The following is a 21,934-nucleotide window of genomic DNA, read 5'->3' on the forward strand; positions in this document are numbered from 1 at the left end:
ATTCCTTGAATATTGAGGAGCCAGCTCATGTTTATGGCGATTCTCCCGCCAATGCCAAGACTCTGCCCCCTGAATCGTCCAAGTCGGTCAACAATACTCTGCCGGATGGAGTGCTCGTCCCACAGAATGTTCCCACGGAAAGAGACGAAGAAATACAAGCTTTCTGTGCCGTTTGCACTGCTGTAGACGTCTGACTGAAGCCATGTCTGTAAATCTGTCGGAGAAGCGTGTTACCCCTGGCATCGAGAAAGGAAGCCCAACCTGTTTGGTTCCTCAAATACATAAGCAGGCCATTTGACATGATTCTCGGTCGGTGCGATGGTTCAAGGACATTCATTAAGGAATTGCCAGATGGATGTTCTTGCTTGTCACGGCGCATTCTAAGTCTCCGGTCACGGGCGACACGTTTGGGGGCAGAGCTGGTTGACTGTATTTACGTCGAAACCATGGCCAGAACCAGGGCTTGAATACTGTTGTCTTTGAAGATACATGAGACTGTAATTCTAATGTGTTTAAGCTCTATATCTGATTTCCAAGTGCTTTCGGCGGACGAGGACGATGCGTCGGGCAAGACTTGACCTCGTCGCGTGCCATGGTCTTGACATTTTCGACGGGAGACCTGAGAACAATCACAGCACAATTTCTTTGCAGCGTAGTGGGATTTTGCTGTGTCTATCTCTATCTTTACCGCACTGACAGCATGTTGATTGCAAAGACTACGGGCGGTAAGGTATCTAAGAAAGTCAGACCAAGAAACGTCTCTGGTCCTTCGGACCGTTGCCAGGCCGCGGCGTCGCCAGCAGCAGGGTAAGAAGAGAGGATGAATAGAAAACGTAGGCCGTGGACACTAGCTAGCAAGACAGAAATATATCAATATCCTCCCTGTACTCCCAGCCTACCTGTTTGTAGTGACGGAAGGTGAAAACACCAAAGGCTCGGATGAACACCAAGGTTCGGATGGGTAGCACACCGCCCGCGGTCTCTGAACAGGGTCGGTATTCCATCTGAAGGTTGCCATGTGAGTCAGAACACGCTGATAAGTGGGATAAGGTGCCTTCCTGCTGTGCGAAAAAAAAAAAAAAATAAACACGCTCCTATTGTGGCACGCATGAATAGAGCGTGAATAGGCGCGTTGTTCATTCTGCCCATCACATTCGCTTTCGAAGCTTTTTTGGGAGCAGGTATAAATTCCATCCCACACTTCCTCTCCCTCCCAAAACTTCTTCCTTCTTTCATCGCGTCAGAATTCAAGTCTTCAAGTCTTCGAGTCTCACAACAATCTTCCGACATAGCAAGCTTTCGTGGCACGCATGCTCAAGAACGATTGTTTTTTCTACGAAGAAACGAGACTTTTCTCGACGAGTAAGTAATATATCCTGCGCTTCCTTTTCCTGTTTTGCCTGATTCCATCCATCGTGGCATTTTCTGGCCTTCATCCTTCGTGGCGATCAGTCAAGTCATCCATCTTGGTCAGTTGGTCAGCCTCATCGCACATTCCTGTCATCGCCGCGGTTATTCTGGGCTTGTTCTCTTTTTTCTCTTTTTTTTTCTCTGTCAGTTTCCGTCCATCGTGGCATTTTCTGTGCTTTATCCCCCGTTTTGATCGGCCATCTTGGTCTGTCAACCGACTTCACCGCAGATTGCTGACATCGCCGCCGTTTGGCTTACAGAAATGAATTCGTCGACGCACTCTCTCGCCCTCGTGGCGCTCTTCTTCATCGTTCTCGCCGTCGCCGGCGACGCGGTTTCGGCCGCGCTCGCCAACGGCTTTGAGATGATGAGAGAGCTCATCGAGGATGGACGGACCGTTGTCAGCGGCGTCCAACTTATTTTCATCAGTGAGTGACACCCCCTTCCCTCATCCCCAAGTGAGACAAAGAGAACGACAAAAAAAGGAAAATGCCAGAAAAAGTGACCAAATCACTAACTTTAGCCCGCCAGCCCTGTCCGTCGCCAGCTTGCTGGCACCCGCCCTCGTCTCTTTCTGGGGAAGCCTCCCCACGGTCGCCTCCAGGGTCCGCAAGGTTCTGGAGTCCTCAATTGCAGGAACCGTCCGCCGGGCCAGTCTGGCTCGCGCGGCGGCCGTCACCGGTGCCTGGGGGTACATCAACGCCCTCAAGGCTACAACGCTCGCTGACATCATCTCGATGATGTTCAGCCGTCTCGTGCTCCCTCTCCTGCTTCCGGCTGCCCGTCTGTTCGTTCCGGCTATTCTCAGGAAGTATTTCCTGTGGAGAAACTGGGCTGTGGACCGCGCCGAAGACTTCGCGGACCTGGTCTGCGTCGACAGGGAGTTGCAGGCCGAACGGCGCCGCGTCCTCAAGGCGCAGGAGCTTGCGTTGGCCGGGCAATTGGGCAGGCTGGACCAGCTCAACAAGGAGGTCGCCAAGGCATTCCGGAAAGCTGCCGACGCCTTGCAGCAGGGCACCCGCTCTGTTGGTTGGTCAAGCGGGAAGTACGAGAACCTTCGGCCGGCCCCGTTTGCTGGCCCAGTTGCTGCCGTGGTCCCCGAGGATGGGCCCGTCCCAAGACTCGCTGTCTGGAATCGCCTGCGCAACCGGACCGACCTCCACGTCTACTGGATCGACTTCGCCATCGCGCGCCACGAGGCCGCGATGGCCAAGAACAAGGACAGCATCGCTGCCCTTGAGGTTCAGCTAGCGTCTCGGTCAAAGGAGCTCACGGCGATCGAAGACCAAATCTCCGACTGCCGCCTCGAGGCGATGTTGGCGATGCGGAAGAGGGCACCCCGTGCCCAGGACCGCGTCGTCACCCGCTTCGCCCGCATCGGAGAAGAGTCGACTCGCCCATCGGGAGACGAGAGACCCGTTTCTGCGCACGAGAGGATCCAAGCCGCGACGCGTCGCGAGCTGGCCGAGCGCCAAAGGAATCCCCGTGTTCGCACCACCACCACCACCACCACCACCACAACCAGGATCACCGGATCCTCCACACCGTCGGTTGTCACTCCACCCGCCGACGTTTCCGCCACCTCCATCCTCATCCCCACCGCAACCACGCCCGCCGAGCCTACCCCCTCGGCAGTGGTTCCTTACCTTCCCCCTCCCTCCTCGCCGACCCCCGAGGAGATTCTTACCATCGCCGCGGCTACGCCGCTTCCCCGCACCGCGGAGGAGGACGCCATCGAGAAGGCGTTCGAGTCGGTCGCCCAGGGTCGCGCATAGAATGCGCAGATCCTCGCCGAGCACGAGCACATTCTCGCCCTCATCCGCAGCGAGCAAGCCGAATGGACCGCCGAAGTCGCCGCCGAACGGGAGGCGCGACGGGTCCAGCACGAGGAAGAGCAGCACGAACGCTGGCTCAAGAAGCGGTACTACCGCCAACTCGTTGCCGCCAAAGCCGCCGGCAATCAGAACTTCCCGTCGTTCCACGACTGGTGCGCCGACCGGATGCGGGCCGAGTCGCAGCTGCGTGCTCGCGCCGAGTTCGAGCGGCGTACTAAGGAGGAGCTTCGCGTCGCCACCGCGACCCGCACATCCGAGGAGGCCACGCTCGCCGCGGCAATTGCCGAGGAGAGCCGGCTGAGGGCTGCCTGGGAAGCGGCCCGCGAAGCTCGCATGGCCCAGGAGGCGCGCGTCGAGTCCGCACTTGCGGAGGAGACCCGTCTCAGGGGTCTGCTGAACGAGTCGGAGGAAGCCGACAATGACACGGCCGCCCTGCCCGAGCCATCTTCGATGGGGAGGGCAACGTCGGCCGACGTCATTGTCACGGAAGTCGTCGCGGACCAGGTGAAGACGGTGCCAGTGGTGGTGCCCGTCGACGAACCGGCCGCGCACGCCCACGGAGCCAATGATGCCCAGCCATCTGTGATGGGGAAGGCGGAGGCTCATCAGGAAGAACCGTCGACGACGTCGACGCCGCGACCCGGCTCCGCGAGGAAATGGGCCAGCCAGATCAAGCCCTTGCGGGCGAAGATCCGGAAGGCGAAGCAAGTACGGTTCGTCATCCCCAAGAAATCCGAGGCTGTTGCATCGCAGCAGCGCGAGGACCGGGGCGATGAAGACGAGGAGGTCGTCGCTCTCACGAGCAACGACGAGCCCGTCATTATTGGTGGCGACATCGCCGATCTCGCCAGTGCGCTTGAGAAGCTGTCGCTAGAGGAGGACGGAGGTCCGGCTTCCGAGTCGGGCAAGCCCTCCCACCAACAGGACGACGTAGACCCTGCTATTATTGAGCAGGGCAAGCCGTCCAACCCGCACGACGTAGGTCTGGCCACTGTGTCAGACAAGCCGTGCCCGGACAACGGAGGTCCGGCTTTCGAGCTGGACAAGCTGTCCCAAGAGTCGATCGCTGAGCCGACCCCTGAGGTGGAGCAGGGCCAGGCCGCGCCCGACTATCCGATCGCCGCCGCCACCGCCACCGCCGAGGATCCTGAGACTTCTCCGGAAGGGGAGGGGGAGGAGGAGGAGGAAGTGGCCGATCTGGATCTGGTTCTCGCTGACGCGGAACCTCTGGCCGCGGAGCCATCGATGCCCGCGCCAAGCGAACTCGTCATCGGCGAGTTCATCATTACCAATGAGCTGCTTGCTGAGCTCGAAGATAGCCTTCCGGAGATCTTCGACGCTGATCTCAACCAGCCGTTCGAGTATACCGGCGCCAACGGAGCCGAGGATGAGCCCATGCTCACCGAGGACGCACCCGCGGCGGACCACGACGGTCCCGCTGACTTGTCAATGGAGGAACTCAAGCTCTCGTACCACGAGTACGAGGAGGAGAGGCCCTCCGCAGCGGTCGACGTCGAGGTCGACATGGAGACTGCCGTCGACCTGCCGGAGCCTGTTGGGGAGCAGGCGGCCGCGCAGGCGGCAGACCTCAATATGGAGTGGGAGAACTCCGGCGCGGGGCACCACTACCAACAAGAGGACGAAGCGGAGGAGCTCCGTGCCCTCGAAGCGCACCTTCTTGCCGCGCTTGCGCAGCAGGAAGATGCCGGGATGCCCGACCGATCTGTTGCCGAGTCCGCATTCGCGGAGGAAGCTCGCGCCAACCCCACTCGCGTGGAGGAGGCCGAAGTACAGTTCGACTGCTTCGAAGGATTCGACTTCGACCCCGTCCTGGGCGAATTTGTCGCCCGAGAACCCGAGGACGCCGGCGGCGACGAAGGCGCGGTCGAGGGGGAGGCCAGCGCTGATGCCGCGCATCAGAGCGCGGGTATCCAACCGGCCGAGCCAGAGCCCGCTCCAGTGTCTGCTGGGGCGGAGGAGGCGGAGCCAACCGGGCCTGCTGCCGCCGCGGGCACCAGCGCCAGCCAGGCGCCGCCACCCATCTTCACTTTTGGCCAGCTGGGCCAACTTCCGACAATCCCGGATGCCGTCCGTCCGGTGACTCAGTTCGTCTTCGGGATGGACTCACCAGCGACCACGGGGAGGGGTTCGCCGACGTCTCAGTTCGGCTTCAGGCCGAGCTCGTCCGCCCCGTCCGACATCCGTCTCCAGTCGTCCGTGCCAGCCAACCCTGCCGAGCGGAAGGTGCTGGTCCCTCGCTCTCGCCTGAGGGGGAGGGTCGCCACCGCCCAAGCCGCGCAGCAGCAGCAGGTCGACGAGACCCCTGCCGGGAGCGCCCAGCGCGAAGGAGAGGAAGATGGAGGAGAAGACCTGGAGCCAGAGTTGACGGAGGAGGACCTGGCATGGATCCAGGCGCAGGAAGAGGAGTGGCTCGCCGAGGAGGAGGCCAAGGGGAAGGGGAAGGCTCCTTGCACCAAGACCAAGGCTCAGTTAAAGGAGGAAGCCCGCGCCAACGCCCGCGCCGAGTTGGCCCTGATCGAGGAAGAGCGGCGGAGGTTTGCTGAAGAATTTCAGCGGACCGTTGAGTCTCGCGAGACTCAGGAAACCCTCTACCGAGAGGCCGAACCGGCCGAACCGGGTTGGTTTGACCCCCGCGCAAATCAAGCGCGGCGCGAAGCTGAGATCGCCCTAGCGATGAGCGCCGCCGCCGAGGAGGCTCGGCGGAAGGCTGCTCAAGCTCCGGCTTTCGAGATGGAGGACGAGGTGTTGTGGGAGGACTCTGACCAAGGTCATTGTTCCCGACGCAGTCACTCTCGGGGGTTTTAAACCTTTATTTTATTTAGCATGTTGACGGCAAAGGCCACTGAGGGGGAAAGGCTCAGTGTGTCCTGAAGCATCATCATATCATCAAGCGCGCATGGCACAAATCTCACAAAACAACCGGAAAAGAAGCAGAGCGACATCTTGCTGGAAGTCATTTGGTATGCGCTATGTTCTGGGACCCGAGCACTCGCCACTCCTTCTCCGGAAGGAGGCTCGTCGGTTCTTGCCAGCCTTACCAACAGTGGGACGCTATGCCTGGGACGAGGAGCAATTCTTACTCTTTCTTCCGAAAGAGGCTTCGCCGTTCTTGCCAGTGATCCCGACGTAATGATCTGGGATGGGGAGACTTCCCACCACTTCTTTCTCCGGAAGGAAGTGGCCTCGCCCATTCTTGCTTGCGTCACATCCAAGCAATCTCTGTCCGACTCTCGCTATTCTCTCCGGTTGACTTCAACTCAAGACCACTCCTCGAAGAAAGGAAAACGCCGGGCACGCAACATTGGAACAACTGGACGCATGACTGGAGGCGGGATGGTAACCCGTCTCTTGCAGCGATTCCGACTCTGTTCGTGTCCCGTGTCTTAGGAGGATAAAACGCCGGGCAACGACACTGGAACAACTGGACGCATGACGGGAGGCGGGATGGCAACCGTCTCTTGCAAGCGACTCCGACTCTGTTCGTCCCCGTGCTGTTTAACTTATCAGGGAATCCAGGGGCTAGGATCAGATCCAACGCACAAACTGACGCGAGCATCATCATTCTTCCTGGGTTAGGGTAGCGGAGGGTGGGCCAGGAAGAAGCGACCGTCTTTTTGTTTTGCGTTCTCAGCAGCACAACTGCTTATCTGAGTCAGTATCTACCGAGGTTTCAACCTCATCCAGCCACTCGTTCCCCTTGTTGGAGTGTTGGCACTGTCGCTCGCCCCGGCAGTCCGCACCGACATCACGCTCGCAGCAACACCGAGGTCCCCGCGCCCAGCAGAGCCGGAACCAGGACCCCGCACCAGCACGCCATCGTCGAAGCCTTCTTCTATCTCGTCGCCCTCGATCTTCTCCCATTCCAGCATCGGGGCCTCGCTCGACAGCCGCGTCTTCAGCCGATCCGCCAGCTTCAGAGGAGACAGAATCCTGAAGTTGCGCACGAACTCCGTTCCCTCGGCACCCCCAAGAAAGCTGTGCAGCGTTGCGTGCGACCAGCGACCCATTGTCGACTTCGGCTTGGTGATCTCGCCGTGATCCTCATCTTTCGGACTTCCCGCAATCGGCGGCGTGAGCGAAGAGGAAAATGTCGGCTCGACAGATCGACGGTGGAGCTGATCCCCGATGAGAAGCCGCCACAGATTCTGGCCGATATTGCACATGTCCTCATACGGGTCCTTGTCGCCAAACCACACGCCTTGCGAGCAGCACGCCCAAGCGATATCATACGCCAGCAGAGACGCCCCTTCCAAGAACAGCGCATAGCCGGACGGATCTTCCTTGGCCAGCGCCGGAAGCGCCTTGTCGATAAACAACGGACGAGGCCGCGGCACATGTCTCTGCTCCCCATCATCCGCCACAGGCGCGAGTTGCGACGCCAGCGACCCCGGGAAAGGCACTGCTCCATGCTTGTACGATGACGCAAGCGAGAAGATCGTCGGTCGCGGGTAGTCGGCATGGGGATTTGTGATCTCTGCGGGCAACCGAATGCCCAGATAATGCGAGGCCAGCACCAGAATATGAGCAATGTGCGCAAAGGACGTCGAAATCACCTCCGGCGACAAACCTGCCAGGATCCGTCAGTTCTCAAGAACCAAACAAACAATCTCGTCTTCGCCTCCAGCAGCAGCAGCAGCAGCAAGTCACCGCAGAAAAAAGAGAACACTTACTGTTCATGGCGTGAAGGTCAAAAATCTCAACCCCGCCGATCTCATACCGCTTGACGCTGCCCTTCCTGAGTTGACGAAGACCATACAACCTGGCGGATCCCTCGCACAAGAAAGCCCTGGTGTCAGCCATGCTGTCGGCGCTGCGATTCCACTTGTACTTCAGTCTCTGCGTGGATCGCTGAGCCTCGTCCAACTGCCTGTTCCATCGAACCCGAGTACCAGCCGAGACCGACGCCAGATCCGATCTCTTCCGAGCCATGGCATCCTTCTTCGCCGCAATCTCCTGCTGCGCCGCCTGAATCTCCTGCCTTAACCGGTCGGCCTGCGCAATGATCTGGCTCGTTCGGTCTACGGCAGCCGCCTCTTCAGCTCTCAGCCAGTCGAAATGGACCCTCGACTCGGCCTTCTGATCCTGAGCTACTTTCTCCTGACTTGCCAAGGCGGCTTCCACCCGGCGCTCTGCATCCTCATTCTCGAGCAGCGCTCGGGCATACTCGACTCGGCTCCCATACAGGACGTTCCTCGCATCCATTGGACAAAGGAACGGCAGTCTCTCCTCGTGGTGCGGACGACGGCAAATGCTGCAGTCCATCCAGTCCATCCCGGCTTCGTCGCTTTGTTTATCACTGAACTCTCGCTCGGCTCTAACTCTTGTGCCGTTGCACTCTGCGATGTTCGGGCAAGGGGACAAAAGATGGCAGCGCGCAGACCAGAAGCGTTCCTTAAATACCTTCAACTGGTGGCGCAGGCTCGCAGTACCGTTGTGGCGCAATCCACAATCATCGGGCGAAAACTATCTTCGGCTTCCAAAAACGAGACAGAACTGGTCTGATAAACGAAGAGACCAGTCGGGGCGTGGAAGCTTGAAGAACTACCGCAGTAGGGTGACTTCAGACAGATTGTCGATGTCACCTGAATCGAAGTCTCACATGGACAAGAGGTAGGTGGTCCACCCAGGGATCTTATCGCTCCCGCGTCATGACCTTGGCACCTTGCTAACTTATCGCGCTGCAGCCTGACAACCCCGGATCCCAAACCCTTGCTTTCTTGGCGAACAAGCTCACCAATCAAGAATCCTTTGTCATCGGCACTCGGTCGATCATCCCCCGCGAACCCTCCGGCTCTTCTCATTCGCGACGCGCTCACTTAAAAAGCCGTTGCCAACTCATCACCGTCTGCACAAAAGGCAGCTAAACACCAATCAGCCATAAGAACGGGCGTGGGATTGATCTAGAACCTCGAGAGCCTCTTGAGCATTCGCCAGTCACGAAAGCGGGGTCAGAAAGTGCAATTCTGTCTTGTCAGGCTCAAAACCAAGAGCACTCCTCCTCCTCTCGGACTTGGGACAAATTACTGGAACACAGCTTCCATCTCGGTTAGTGTCATCGCCGGCTCGATTTGCTAAACAACTTGAAAGAAAAAAGCACCGCGTTGCAGTCTAATGGCCAGTACGTCGCCTAACTCATCTTCCTCCTCAAAGACATCCGGCAACGCCTCGCCAGCGAAGACACCCGAATCTCCCATTCTTCCAGCTCTACAGGCAGAGGCGACCCAAAATAGTCCTTTGAAACCTGTGCTGTCCGACGTGATGGATGCTCAAAACACAAACACCAAGCCTCAGGGCGGTCGTGCCCAGGTCAAGACGCCAGAACCGCGCCACTCCACAGAGCGCATGAACAACCAAAAGGATGCCGCTGAGAGATCTCCCAGCACCCCTGGACATTTGGCGCCGTTTGACTGGGACGAATTTGAGGCTCGCTATGAAGAGGCTCTTGCCGACGCTGATCGCAACGAGCAGGAGCTTCTCAAAGAGTTTGAAGAGCTTGTCAAGGTGAGTTTGATATCTCTTGAGGTTGGCCTCCCGCCTGCAACCCTGAGCTGACCCCGTCGTAGTTCTTCAACGTCTGGGCATCTGCTGCCTCGGTCCGTGACACCGAGCGCGGAGTGAAACGTCTCCAGACCAGAGAGCGATACGTCAAGATCGCTGAACAGAGCTTGTCACAAAAGAAGAAACACCGTGAGTCTATGCCCTCTCTCACCTACCTATGGCTCCAAGCTCTCCTAGCTAACTCACAACTACTAGTCACTGAGGTTGTTCGCGCTTTTCAGAGCGCCCTGGCACTCCTAAGCCAGTCCTAGCCTCATCCACACAAAAGGACGGCTGGCCTTGATGACAGAAGCATCTCACATGAACCTTCTCTCCGGCGGAACCTGTCATCAAGAGCTTTCATCATAGCCAAGGGCACATATTTCGCACGGTTGGCGCCACATATCATTGCTGGCGGCAAACTCTCTCTCTAGCAGACTCCATGGGCTGAGGCGCTGGGCTCCCGTCTCTGAACTCTACAGCGAAAATCAACGCTCTCTTCCAGACCATTCTGAGCCCAGCTTGCCAGCCTCGCCCACCAGGAAGAACAGGTTGCCAGCCATCTCTTCCGCAACCCAACCTGCGCCCAACACCGGGCCTCTGAAAAACGCACTTCTCCCACAAACTCTACCACACCACAAACAAAACAAAAACAAACATCACAAACAAGAATCGACAAAAAGAAAAAAGAAATAAAACCAGTCCCATCTCGAAACGACCCGTCTCATCTCAGCAGCGACATCCCCATCTTCACTTAGGTCTTCACTTACACGAAACACGTGACTCGACCAGGGAGGCCCAACTTCGGTCACTCTCAATCCGAACTCCGAAATTTTGGCCGCCAATCAACTAAACCCAATAACGGTCAACTACTCTCGCGCCGAGATGGCGGGCATAATCAGAGTGCCTCAAATCAGCCAGGTTCGTCTTCACCAAGAATCTCTCTGGGATCGGAGCAAGCTAACTCATGAATCCAGGCTGATATGGCTGCATTTCATGAAGCGCACTTCTCGCAGCTTGCGACAGATCACTTCCAAACCCACTTCCTCCGACCTGAGCATCCGCCAGCAGAAAGCACTACCCATAATGCGGCCGATGACGAAGAATACTACGAAGAGGAGGAGGATGAACTCGGCTACTATCCCGACGGCGTCAAGCGAACCCTCACCGACGAACAAATCGCCATTTTCAGACACTCAGAGCTCGAAGCTCTCCGTCGCGCAAGAGAATCTTCTAACATCAAGGAAACCACAACTACAATTTCCGAGGAAGATGCGGCGCATAACTTGTCTGAAGGCGAAGTCTCATCTTCGACGCCGTCCGCCACCGCAAAGAAATCCAAAAAGCGGAAGCGCGGCAAGACCAAGAACAAAAAGAAGAACGCCCCCATGGGTGAGCCGATTGATCTGCGCAAGCGCACCTGGGACGTGGTAGACAAGGGCCTGGCCACTCTCGACTACGACGACGAAAACAACGAGTCCGTCGAGACCAGCGCGATCCAGCGACGTCGCATCTCTTACGACGACTGAGGACAACGGAGGGCATCCATCACAATGACACAACTCATTACAGCACTGCTCAAAAAAACATCAAGCCCTCCTCCTCACCGGTCCCCACCTCTCACCGGGACTTCCAGAACACCCCAATCTCACTGGCCACACCACCAAGGCCACTTTGGGAGTCCCGCCGAGGACCTTCACGCGCTGGACCGCCGCCCTTGATTCTCCAGCCCCAAAACATCCAAAACATGAAGACCAGCACGATCCAGCAACGTCGCATCTCTTACGACAAAGGGAACAACGGAGGCATACATCACGTGACAGACAACACATACAACACAACTCAAACCTGAAGCCCTCCTTCTCAGAGTCCTCACCTCTCAGCGGGACTCCCAGGTAACCCACCTGACCGGCCACAACCAAAGTCACTTTGGGAGTCCCGCCGAGGACAACGGAGGCACACGTCACATGACACAACACATAAAAGCACTACTCAAACAGCAAGCCCTCCTCGCTCCTCACCGGGACTCCCAGCCACTCAGTCTGACCGGCCACCACCAAGATCACTTTGGGAGTCCCGAGGCGCCTTCCCTCGCTGTATCGTCGCCCTTGGTCTTCAACGCAGAACATGAAACACGCAACACAAAAGCATAAAATGTGAGTCCCTCACTTCCCATCCGTCACGGACAGCCCTTGCAATACCATGATGAGATCTTTTCGTATCGTCATCCTTAGCCGGAACTCTGGCTGGAGGGTTGGCACTGGGCAACCTTAACAGGAAGTTTTGTTGCCGCCCTCCTTCGAGCCGGAACATGTCGAGTTAATCTTCTCTCTGACAAACATCACTCGCACTTCTTCTTCGCGGCATGGCATGGTACTACGGACGGCGCACTAACTTGTCTCCCAGGCTTTGTACACACAAACACACAAAATGGTAGACAGAATGAAGATGGTGTTGAAGAGAGGTTTTTGGTTGAAGGATGACTTGGGGAGAGGACTGGTTAGAGTGAAAGGAGGAATGAAAGGAAGGGGTAGACGTCATAAACTGACGTCTAGGATGGAAGGAGAAGGTCGTCATAAAGTGACGCATGGATGGAAGGAGAAGGTCGTCATAAATCGACGGCGGTGGAAGAGAAGGTCATAAACTGACCAGGAAATGGAATGAACGCCGTCATAAATTGACGACTGGGCAACAAGGAGATCATGTATGGGCGTGGCGGCCGGGTAAGCGGGTGGGAGTGCCGCCGGAGGATGGGGGTGTGTCGCCAGGTGACGGATGGATGGAGGTATGGTGTGGCTGGTGACCGGCCGGGTAAGCGGGTGGGGGTGCCGGTCGAGGATGGAGGGTCGTCATAAAGTGACGGACGGATGGTGGCGTGGAAGATGACGGGCTGGGTAGGAGATGGAAGCATGGCAATTGTCTCTATGGGGGGGAAGCGTGGGCAACGGGAAACGTGGCAATCTGGGGTGGGGGAGAGACGGGTTGGTACGCTGCATTCTCTCGAAACGGGATGTCTTGAGGTCTTGCGGAAGGCATGGCAGGCCACCGGCCCTGATGGCAACAGCATGCCCGGCACACTGGGCCTACTAACGGCAGGCAACATGCGCACCAACGTCGGCCGGCCCTCGATGCAGCCTGCTGCGGTGTTGGGGCCATTCAACAGATGCCCGCACATCGACACCATCGACACCATTCGGCACCCCACCAGCAAGGTCGCTACGCGACTGTAAGTAACCCCGACATGACCCATCCAGGTGCGAACATCATGCTAACCATGAAGTACCGGCAGGCATCTGTATATGGCTTCCGACACAGGCTCCATCGAAGCTCGGCCGGTGCGCATCGTTTGCCTGCCCGCCGGGGTTAGTAGCCTCAGTGTGCCCGGCATCGCTGGTCATTCAGGGACCGAAGTGAGCTCTGCCATTGCCGTAACCGCAGACCTTCGAGACATTCCAAAAGTTTCGAGAGATGTAGCGTACCATGGGGGGAGAGAGGGAAAGGGGGCCTGGATCTGAGAGATCACCACAGAGCGGGGAAATACAATGGGAATGGGGCTGGGGACAGCACGCGTGCTATGATTGATGCCTTGCTCGTGATGTGACTGTTGATGCTAATAAGTGCCTTGCCCTGCCTGGGATTGTGACATGCTATGATGCTGAGCAGCCAGCAACAATAAAGATGATTGCTACTTGGCCTTGACTACTCCTGCTTCTACAACGGGAGGTGGGTTCCTCTGGATTGGAAGCATCCGACGCGCCGCAGAGAACATCGCAGCGGATTGCCACTTAAACCGGGGAGACTGGGAGGAGGAGATACAACGAACCACGAGTGAAGGTGGGCAGCATTAGTGTATGATTTGAATCTTCATTCAAGGCAGGAGGGCGCAGGGCTCAACGAGCAAAGCTCCCAAGAGGTATTTCTCTATAACTAACAGACAGCCACGCCACGCTAGTCTACAATGGCCGCTTGACAAGGACTCGGGAAAAGAAAGCCCCATCCTAGGTCAGTTGAAAAGACATGCCACCCTTCCTCGCCTAAAAGAACCCCCCTCCCCGATCTAGAACTTGTACACCTGCTCTGGGGTGTACCCGAGCTCCTTCAGAATGCCCTTCAGCTCGCCCTGGTCCTTGGGGCTCTTCTTGTTGCCCGAGATGGACTCCATCATGCCGGGGGGCCCGCACACAAACACCTTGATGTTCTCGTCCTTGGGCTCCGGGAGGACGGTCTTGAGCAGGTCCTTGTTGATGTAGCCCTTGGCGCCGGTCCACTGCTGGGGCGGGTTGTCGAGCACGTAGAAGGCGCGGAACCGGCGCGGGTAGTGGTTCTCGAGCGTGGCCAGCTCGTTCTTGAGCAGGATGTCGTCCTCGCTCACGTTGCCGAAGACGAGCGTCACCTTCGTCTGGTCGTCCGGGTTGTTGAAGATGGCGCGGCACAGCTGGAACATGGGCGTGATACCCGTGCCGCCCGCGATCAGCGCAATGTGCCGGTGCTTGTTGGCCGACCAGGCGTACTTGGGGATCGGGCCCTTGACGTCCAGCCGCTGGCCGGGCACCATGTCGTGCAGGTGCGTGCTCATCGGGCCGTTGGGGTACTTCTTGACCAGCAGGTCCAGGTAGCCCTTGGTGTCCTCGTCGCTGATGGGCGTATAGGGGCGGATGACGGGCTTGTCGCCCTCGTTGGGGGTGAACTTGGTCAGGATCGCGCTGGCCACCTGCAGGCCCGAGACCATGTCGTCGTCGGGCAGCCGGAAGCGGAACCGCTTCGAGTTGTGATTGACGATCTCGACCTCCTCGAGCTTCAGGCTGACCCAGCCCTGGTCGCCGCCCGTGAGCGCCTTCTTGTTGACCTCGCCGAGGGGCAGCTTGTCCGTCGCCGCGCTCGCCGCGCTCGACGCCTCCTTCACCTTCTCCTCGGCCTTCTTGGCCGCCGGCGTGCCCCCGAAGAAGTAGTAGCCGGCGCCGGCCAGCGCAGCGGCAGCGGCCCCGTAGAGCAGCGTGTTGTTGTTGTTGTTGTTGCCCTTCTTGGGGTCGGCCGACGGTCCCTCAGTGGCATAGCAGCGGACCTGGAATTGCTTGTTGCGGCAGAGTGTCAGCCGCGACTGCAACTACTAGTACCTACATACCAATTGGGTTCCCGTCTTCCAGATCCCCGGGACGTGGAGGGGGTAATGAATAATTGATAAGAAAAAGAAGAAGAAGTAAAACCTACCCGCTTGAGGGGCGCGGCGGCCCGGAAAGCTGTCCGGCTGGCGACAAACAAGCTCATTGTGCTGATTTGATCGGTATCCCGAGGTATGGTGAAGAGTTACTAGCAGTTGCCGGTCAATGAAGGTGAATTGGAGCGAGCGAATGAGGGGATTGCGATCCGGGAGATGGTACGATTTGTAAACACCCCGGAACTCCGAGACAATCGAAATCGGATTGCCGCGGCGGGTACGATTGCCTTTCGCGTGCGCTTCAGGTTTGCGACCGGTTCGGGTTCGGGCGGTTTACGTCATTTGGGTCCACTAGCAGCACCCTGTTCACGGGCAAGAGCAAGCCTTATGGGCTGTCAAGTATCAACATCCTTTCCCTTCATCTAGGTATTTTAACTTCAGCTCTCAGAGCCTTTGCAGGCAAGAGAGATTAAGTTATGCTGAGAAAACTAAGGTCCTCGACGGTTGAGAAGCAGACCTGAGTATGTGGATAGGACATTCATGTCGCCACTCCGTGGCCGAGATCATGAGATGAATCATCCGTATATGTTTGACATGGATTTCTTTACTCAGACATAAGAGGACAGACTGGGCTGCACTCACGGATAACATGTCGACTGCATAGTAAGCTCTTTTTGGGAGTTCCTACTGCTTGCCGTCTGAACCCGCCGGAGAGAATCAAAGCATGAGATCTTCGACAACTTGAAGTAACAAGCGATCCGTCCCAGGCCCGTTGTCTCTGCACCCACAGAGCTTCTTAACATGTGCAGTTATGCCCTCACGAGGCAGAACAGGATGCTTCGTATTATGCAAACGCAGAAACGGAGCTGGCATTTCCATTATCATGATCCATGAGTATCAAATCCATACATACAAGAAACACAGACAGACAGATACGCTTTCTTTTACCACCACCGCACCGGCGTGGATAGGTATCGGTACTTGTACATGACTCCCTTGAACCGCTGAACCACCCAAAAGTCACCCCGCGCGGGTCGTATTGTAGAACCCGCCGATCCCCTTGTTTGTATTGCAAAATGGAATGCCTCGAGACGCATATGCCCTCCCCACCCTCCGACGCCGCACGCCTTCCGCCGGACCTCCACAAAAAGCTTCAGTTGTCCCCTCTCCTGGGGATATTTGTATATATCACCTAGACTCCCGCTTCTTCGGCAACCCTGAGCCCGCCCCAGACGTCTCCAGCCTCGCATCGGGCAGCGTCTCCAGCGCCCCGCCTGCTGCCTCGCCCCTTTTCGTAGTCGTCAATGTATCCTGGCTCGCCCTCCTGGACCCGAAGCCTTGGTGAATGGCCAGCGTCGGGGTGTTGGCCTGGCTGCCGCCACGCTGGCCGTGATAGTGGACGACCTGCGGCGGGGGCTGCCCCGCCTGCGTGCCTAGGAGATGCTGCGGGTACGGATCGAGGTCCTTGCTGGATGTGGAAAAGGTGGAGACGATTGGTTGGTGGTAGCCGTTGGTGGTTGTGGATGTCGACGCCGTGTTGTTTGTCGCGGCGGACGAGCCGCTTGCTGTGGTGACGGCGGGAGAATGTGGCTGCTGCTGCTGCTGCTGCTGCTGCTGATGCTGCTGCGCGGCCGACGAGTGCTCCGCCTGGGTGGGCGTGCCGACGTCGTTGGTGCCGGGGCTGGCGGGACTGCCGTCGCCCGCGTGGAGGTGGCCGGTCAGGCTCGTCATGCCGCCTTCGATGTCGCGCAGCAGGCGGACATATTCTTCCGGCACGAGACCGCTTTCCTGCGTCTTGGGATCCTCGGCCACAAGCCAGCCCTCGCCGTACCGGTACGATACCCAGATGATCTGGCCTTCCACGAGCGGCAGCTCGCTCTCGTTCTCCCGCTCAAAGTCAAAGAGCGCGACGGCCTTACCGTGCATTTCCTCGTCGGGCGATGTGATGGTAAACTGGTAGTCGCGCGAGTACCGCGACTCGTCTGTGCTGAAGTGGCCCGGCGAGGAACACGTGCTCGAGTCGTCCGATCCATAACCGCCGCCCGCTTCGCCGAACTGGCGCGGCTGCTGGTTTGCCACCTGGTATGTGTCGCTGCCGTGCCGCGCCTGATCCGGCGGATACGTGACATACTCGCCGCCCGGTCCGTTGGCCTCGCCGCCCTCGTTGCTGGCATAGTACCGCTCGCTGCCGTCCGCGCCGGTGCCGACATAATATCCCCGCTCGCGGTCAAAGTTCGCTTGGGCATCGCGACTGCCCCGGCTCTTCATAAGGGAACCGCCCGAGGAGCTCTTGTGCTTCCTATGTCTCGAGCTGACCACAGGGCTCTGAAGATCCTCATCCTCGCTCCATGGCGGGCCGTCGGCGAACTGGATCGAGGGCAGGTCGGGCGGCCGGTTGTAGAACCCGCTGCTCCACGAGTGGTCGTCCCAGCTTGTCCTGCTCTCCCATGCCGCTGGCGGGTCGGAAAGGCGCCGGTGCTCACTAGCCGGCGTGGTCATGCCGGACGGTGGCCTTGAGGGCTCGGGCGGGGGGCCATAGTGCATAGGGTGCGATGCCGGATACGCGAAGTCTCGAACGATGGTATAGGGCAGACTCGAGGGGAAGATGGGGAAGACGAAGGAAGGCGGCCGTGACCTCGTGGGAATCGAGCTTGTCGTCGAGTATTGCGACAAGCGGTTCTTGGAAGCGTGGGACATTGGGCGCGGCAGGTTGCTCCTGCGAGCGGGCGGCGAGGTGATCAGTGGGGGGAGCACGGGATGCGCCGAACTGGCAGCCGGAGACGCGATGTCGGGTGGTGAGGTTGCGGGAGACGAGCCGGGCGACATGACCGCCGTCATGGTTCGGAAAGGGCGAAACGGGGAGGAACAATCAATCGGATTGCGAACTGCCCGGGTAGAGTGGGGTGTGCGCCTTCGCCCTGGCTCGGTCGCTTTCGAGTACTACTACTACTACTACTAGTAGTAGCTAGCGAGCTGCAGTGGCGCGGAACCCCGGACACGCTGGCGCGCTAACTCAGCACCGAGGGAATGAACCACCGGGGCTCACGAGCACTCGTCTCCCCGCGCGTGTCGAGCGCAGTGCGTTCGGTGCGCCGCTGCTCTGGTCCAAATCGGCACAGAGCTTTTGTAGATAGAGAGTGCGCTGTTTAACAAAAGCCGAAGAACACCGGTGCGCGCCTTGTGTTACCGGAAGACCGGGGATACGTGTTTTGAACTTTCGTCCGACCTGGGTCTTTTTGCGCTCAAACAACCGCAAGCCAGGGCAGTGAGAGAAGCTAGGGAAGGGAGTCCAGGGAGGCTTGGACAGCAGCCCATCCGCATCTGACCCCCTGTCTATTACGACTGGGCGACCTCGGGAAGCACGACTGCGTCTCGAACGGGCTTGGTGGTATCGCGAATCGCCGAACTAGCGGCAGCAAAAGTATCCAAGGAGTCGTGCAATCCGGTTGCCGGCCGGGGACAGAACGATTGGGCAGGGAATGGAAGGAGAGGCAGCACCGAACCTGGAGTTGAGGACGGGCAGAACAGATCTAGGTAGAGAAAAAAATGCCCACCTTCGCTCGGGGCCAGGGATTGAAGGGGCAGTACAGGGTGGGGAAGCGCACGACGAGCAACAAAGCGGGCGGCTCGCCAGCGTCAGGCGGCCAACTAAGCGCGCTCCAGCCAAACCTCGACTCTCGAGGCAAGATTTGACCCCGCCCGGCTTACTATAGTGTAGTGTACTGACTGCCATGGTACTGTACATACATGTACTGTAGAACCGCGAATCGCACTGCATCTCCCAGCGCCTCCGGCTCTAGTGGTGTAGGCTCTGGCTCCTGCAGAACACATTCAGGATCCTACCATGAAGGGCCCGTACCTAGGTACGGTATGTACAGCAGAAAGCAGACACTAACTTCCCTTCTTGTTTGGTCTAGGTCCTGAACATCCCATATCTGACACGCAGTACTTCCCATATTTGTGAGTACTTCCTGGGCCGTCAGGACAGGACCGGGAGCGTTGTGCCATAGCCGAAACCAAGGGATGGTCGAGCCCTTTTGAAGGGCCAGGCATGTCTTGTGCGGCTCCCAGCAGGCTGGCACAAACCTCCCCGGACCCACTCTTTTCATCCTTCCTTTCTCCAGGATTAGGAAGAACCACACCCAGTGTATACACTAATAATAAAGAGCAGGGGAAAGATGAGATGATTGTGGTCGCCATGAGCCGATCGACCACAGTTTGTGGCAAGAGCTTCGGAAGTCAACTACGTACGTACGTGTAATGTTGGCTACTCCGTAGTTCGTATCCATTCTCCCTCTCCCAGCAACCGTATCCGACGGACCCCACGACTTCTTTAGGTGGTGCTCGCTGTCACTGACAGCCTGTCAGTCACCAACCGTCCGACCCTATGCAGGCTCTCACCGCCAATAAGCGGCGGTTCCCAGACTAAGGTAACTATTTTTAGTATGGAGGCAACTCACTTCAGCAGTACTAAGTGGCGTCTTTAAAAGGCCAGACACTCATAACCCTGCTGTTGCGACCTGCCATGTACATATCAAGATCTGGCGCTCCAGATCGCACTACAAAGTAATTCTTCATACATTCGTTCTTTGGTGTTGGACTTTGGGAAGGTCCTGAAAGCATGAAAGTTCCCGGTGCTTGCGGCGGAGGAAGAGGCGCGGCTGCACGGGCTCACGGGCCAGCTGATGCAGGGGCTGCAACCTGAAACACCGGGCGGGAGACGGGTGGGGTATCTCCAGCCTAGGAAGGCGGTCAGTCCAGGCATTATTGTGATTGGACAAATCTTTGATCATGCCAAAACACGGTTCTTGGAGATGCTGGAACCGTCCCCCAAATCAAGCTTCAGTTCTGACATCACCATTGATCGAATCGGAGGTCCAATTCTTCCTACACTACACACTGTGCACTCGATCTTTCTCCAGAATGAAAACATAAACGTTACCGCTCTGGTGTCCTTCCCATAGGTAAGTACGCCGTGCGCCGCCAATCCCGTCTCCTAGTCCTGTGATGATCTTATTATTGGAGCTGTCTGAGACCTGCCTCGGCAGGCGTTGATGATACCTATATTACGCTATTTCTTTCTGATTGACGTTGTTATCCACGTGATACTTGATTCTGCCATCAGTATGAGCGCACCAAGCTGACCTCTGGCATGCTTAGCGACCTGTGGTCGCAACCTTGTGGAAGAAGGTTAGCACTCGATATTGAAGCGACTCGTTATCGGATAGGAGCTCCGTGATGGACCCCGCAAGCGGGAGTGAGGGCTCCTCAGCCCCGGCCCAGAATGGCCAGCCGGAAGATGGATCTGGGTTCAAGTTGAAGTTCTGCACCGTCTGCGCGAGTAACCAGAATCGGTAAGCCAACTGTCACTTGCGGGGTTGCTAAGCAGGGACTGACAATAGCCCAGGTCAATGGAAGGGCACCTCCGCCTAGCTCAGGCCAACTTCCCCGTTATCTCGTTCGGTACTGGATCTCTTGTGCGCCTACCCGGGCCGACCGTCACTCAGCCCAATGTCTACAAGTTCAACGAAACCTCGTACGACAGCATCTACCGGGAGCTCGAAGCCAAGGACCCCAGACTGTACCGGGCGAATGGCCTGCTTAACATGCTGGGGCGGAATCGCCTCATCAAGTGGGGCCCTGAGCGGTGGCAGGACTGGAACGTTGGTATGCCAAGAGTGAAGCACGAAAAGGATAAAGGAAGCGTGGGCATGGAAGGAGGCGTGCCGGATGTTGTTATCACCTGTGAGGAGCGTTGCTGGGATGCCGTCGTCGATGATCTGCTGAACCGGGGCTCGCCGCTGAACCGGGCCGTCCATGTCATCAACATTGATATCAAAGACAATCACCAGGACGCTTCGATTGGAGGCGGGGCCATTGTAGACCTCGCAGATTCTCTGAACAAGGCTGCTATGGAAGAGCGCGAGAAAGTCGGAGCCGCCGCGTTTGATGCTGGGGGCGCTGCCAGCAGAGCAAGCTTCGACGAGCGGGTCCCTGAAGTCTTGGCCGAGTGGCAGCAGAGGTGGCCGGATCTCCCTTCGACATGGACTTTATCTTGGTTCTAAGGGGTCATGCCAGTGTCATGGGACTTATCTCTTCCGTTTTCCATTTCCATCGGTGTTGGGTGTCCATATTTGCTAGCGGGCGTTGGGGTAGAGAACAGATACCAGATATTCAGCGATGAGTTATTACCAATGTCATGATGATCCAGCTTATACCGGATAGAATATAGTGTCAATGCGCTAACAGAGGTGGCATTGTTGTTAGTATCATGTTTACTCTTTACTGGATGGTAAGACCAACACTGCCGTTTACCTACCACACGAGCCACAGTACCTAGGTACTCGTACTCATGTGCGCGAGCACCCACCGGTCCGTTGTGACGTGGCCATGAGCAACCCATGCAAATGAAATGGCAGTGGAGGAAAGCTGAGAATTCATGGCTGTGCAGGACTCCTTCGAGCCCACGGATTTTCTTCAAAGGGATCGGCCAAGGCCAGATGGATGTAGTCCCTTTAATACTATCTTCTCTCTTAGGGAACCGGCTGAAGTGCTTTGTCTATTGTGAATTTGTGATCCTGCATCAGGGCGTCGAGTCAAATGGCAGACCGCCCTGCCTGAAAGAGGGCGGCTTCGAGGTTGACGCAGGGTCGATCCGCCGCCGCTCATCCCTGTCTCGGTCTCCCGGAGCGCGCTAGCCAACCCAATCGCCACCTCAGTTGCGCGCTGAGTTGGATCCTGCCATCAGGGGCGGGTGCAATTAATTGAATTTGAGATTTCCACCTGCTAGCCCCAGATCTGCATCTCGGCGTTTTGCAACAAAGAGCCGTGGTGCCCCAGGTTCTCCCTCCCATCTGCAATTAAGGTACACTTACCTTATTACTGTACCTAACAAAAAAGGACCGGAAGGCGTGCCTTTCGCTGTGCTTACGCCCAGCCCTTCTTTGCCTCTCCCTTGTCCTCATTTGCTTCTCTC

At 57.6% G+C, this 21,934-nt stretch overlaps 7 protein-coding genes across 7 annotated transcripts; 4 read left to right on the forward strand and 3 right to left on the reverse strand.

Moving 5' to 3' along the window:
* Positions 1-1,672: 1,672 nt before the first annotated feature.
* On the forward strand, positions 1,673-6,071 carry B0T15DRAFT_547121 (uncharacterized protein; the record flags this gene model as incomplete). Its single annotated transcript, XM_062870169.1, has 3 exons — positions 1,673-1,838; positions 1,942-3,164; positions 3,195-6,071. 3 exons carry the CDS (start codon positions 1,673-1,675, stop codon positions 6,069-6,071), a joined length of 4,266 nt encoding a protein of 1,421 aa, XP_062726219.1.
* Positions 6,072-6,691: 620 nt separating this feature from the next.
* B0T15DRAFT_38345 (UV radiation resistance protein and autophagy-related subunit 14-domain-containing protein) lies at positions 6,692-8,876 on the reverse strand. Its single transcript, XM_062864262.1, has 2 exons — positions 7,937-8,876; positions 6,692-7,833 (listed from the first exon to the last, which is right to left on the reverse strand). Exons 1-2 carry the CDS (start codon positions 8,535-8,537, stop codon positions 6,926-6,928), a joined length of 1,509 nt encoding a protein of 502 aa, XP_062726220.1. The 5' UTR covers positions 8,538-8,876; the 3' UTR covers positions 6,692-6,925.
* A 118-nt stretch (positions 8,877-8,994) lies between these two features.
* B0T15DRAFT_38340 (uncharacterized protein) lies at positions 8,995-10,382 on the forward strand. Its single transcript, XM_062864261.1, has 3 exons — positions 8,995-9,767; positions 9,830-9,953; positions 10,020-10,382. The coding sequence occupies exons 1-3, from the start codon at positions 9,378-9,380 to the stop codon at positions 10,073-10,075; spliced, it is 570 nt and encodes a 189-aa protein (XP_062726221.1). The 5' UTR covers positions 8,995-9,377; the 3' UTR covers positions 10,076-10,382.
* On the forward strand, positions 10,383-11,362 carry B0T15DRAFT_38332 (uncharacterized protein). Its single transcript, XM_062864259.1, has 2 exons — positions 10,383-10,724; positions 10,781-11,362. Exons 1-2 carry the CDS (start codon positions 10,689-10,691, stop codon positions 11,330-11,332), a joined length of 588 nt encoding a protein of 195 aa, XP_062726222.1. The 5' UTR covers positions 10,383-10,688; the 3' UTR covers positions 11,333-11,362.
* A 2,498-nt stretch (positions 11,363-13,860) lies between these two features.
* B0T15DRAFT_489124 (uncharacterized protein) lies at positions 13,861-15,068 on the reverse strand (the record flags this gene model as incomplete). The annotated part of the gene is made up of 2 exons (XM_062866570.1): positions 13,861-14,874; positions 15,012-15,068. The coding sequence occupies 2 exons, from the start codon at positions 15,066-15,068 to the stop codon at positions 13,861-13,863; spliced, it is 1,071 nt and encodes a 356-aa protein (XP_062726223.1).
* An 886-nt stretch (positions 15,069-15,954) lies between these two features.
* On the reverse strand, positions 15,955-18,080 carry B0T15DRAFT_38374 (uncharacterized protein). Its single transcript, XM_062864265.1, has one exon. It carries the CDS (start codon positions 17,794-17,796, stop codon positions 16,147-16,149), a length of 1,650 nt encoding a protein of 549 aa, XP_062726224.1. The 5' UTR covers positions 17,797-18,080; the 3' UTR covers positions 15,955-16,146.
* Positions 18,081-19,786: 1,706 nt separating this feature from the next.
* B0T15DRAFT_518548 (RNA polymerase II subunit A C-terminal domain phosphatase SSU72) lies at positions 19,787-21,209 on the forward strand. The gene is made up of 3 exons (XM_062868371.1): positions 19,787-19,922; positions 20,119-20,312; positions 20,366-21,209. The coding sequence occupies exons 2-3, from the start codon at positions 20,197-20,199 to the stop codon at positions 21,021-21,023; spliced, it is 774 nt and encodes a 257-aa protein (XP_062726225.1). The 5' UTR covers positions 19,787-19,922; positions 20,119-20,196; the 3' UTR covers positions 21,024-21,209.
* Positions 21,210-21,934: the final 725 nt, after the last annotated feature.

This window comes from Chaetomium strumarium (genome assembly GCF_033439665.1).
Source record: "Chaetomium strumarium strain CBS 333.67 chromosome Unknown B0T15scaffold_1, whole genome shotgun sequence".
Classification (NCBI taxonomy): Eukaryota; Fungi; Ascomycota; class Sordariomycetes; order Sordariales; family Chaetomiaceae; genus Chaetomium; species Chaetomium strumarium.

Bases quoted from the DNA above. Each gene is read 5' to 3' on its own strand.
- B0T15DRAFT_38340 (XM_062864261.1), top strand. From the start codon at position 9,378: ATGGCCAGTACGTCGCCTAACTCATCTTCCTCCTCAAAGACATCCGGC. The intron at 9,768-9,829 runs GTGAGTTTGATA...ACCCCGTCGTAG, and splicing joins AGTTTGAAGAGCTTGTCAAG to TTCTTCAACGTCTGGGCATC. The intron at 9,954-10,019 runs GTGAGTCTATGC...CACAACTACTAG, and splicing joins GTCACAAAAGAAGAAACACC to TCACTGAGGTTGTTCGCGCT.
- B0T15DRAFT_38374 (XM_062864265.1), bottom strand. From the start codon at position 17,796: ATGACGGCGGTCATGTCGCCCGGCTCGTCTCCCGCAACCTCACCACCC.
- B0T15DRAFT_38345 (XM_062864262.1), bottom strand. From the start codon at position 8,537: ATGGACTGGATGGACTGCAGCATTTGCCGTCGTCCGCACCACGAGGAG. The intron at 7,834-7,936 runs GTAAGTGTTCTC...GGATCCTGGCAG, and splicing joins TGACCTTCACGCCATGAACA to GTTTGTCGCCGGAGGTGATT.
- B0T15DRAFT_38332 (XM_062864259.1), top strand. From the start codon at position 10,689: ATGGCGGGCATAATCAGAGTGCCTCAAATCAGCCAG. The intron at 10,725-10,780 runs GTTCGTCTTCAC...TCATGAATCCAG, and splicing joins GAGTGCCTCAAATCAGCCAG to GCTGATATGGCTGCATTTCA.
- B0T15DRAFT_518548 (XM_062868371.1), top strand. From the start codon at position 20,197: ATGGACCCCGCAAGCGGGAGTGAGGGCTCCTCAGCCCCGGCCCAGAAT. The intron at 20,313-20,365 runs GTAAGCCAACTG...ACAATAGCCCAG, and splicing joins TGCGCGAGTAACCAGAATCG to GTCAATGGAAGGGCACCTCC.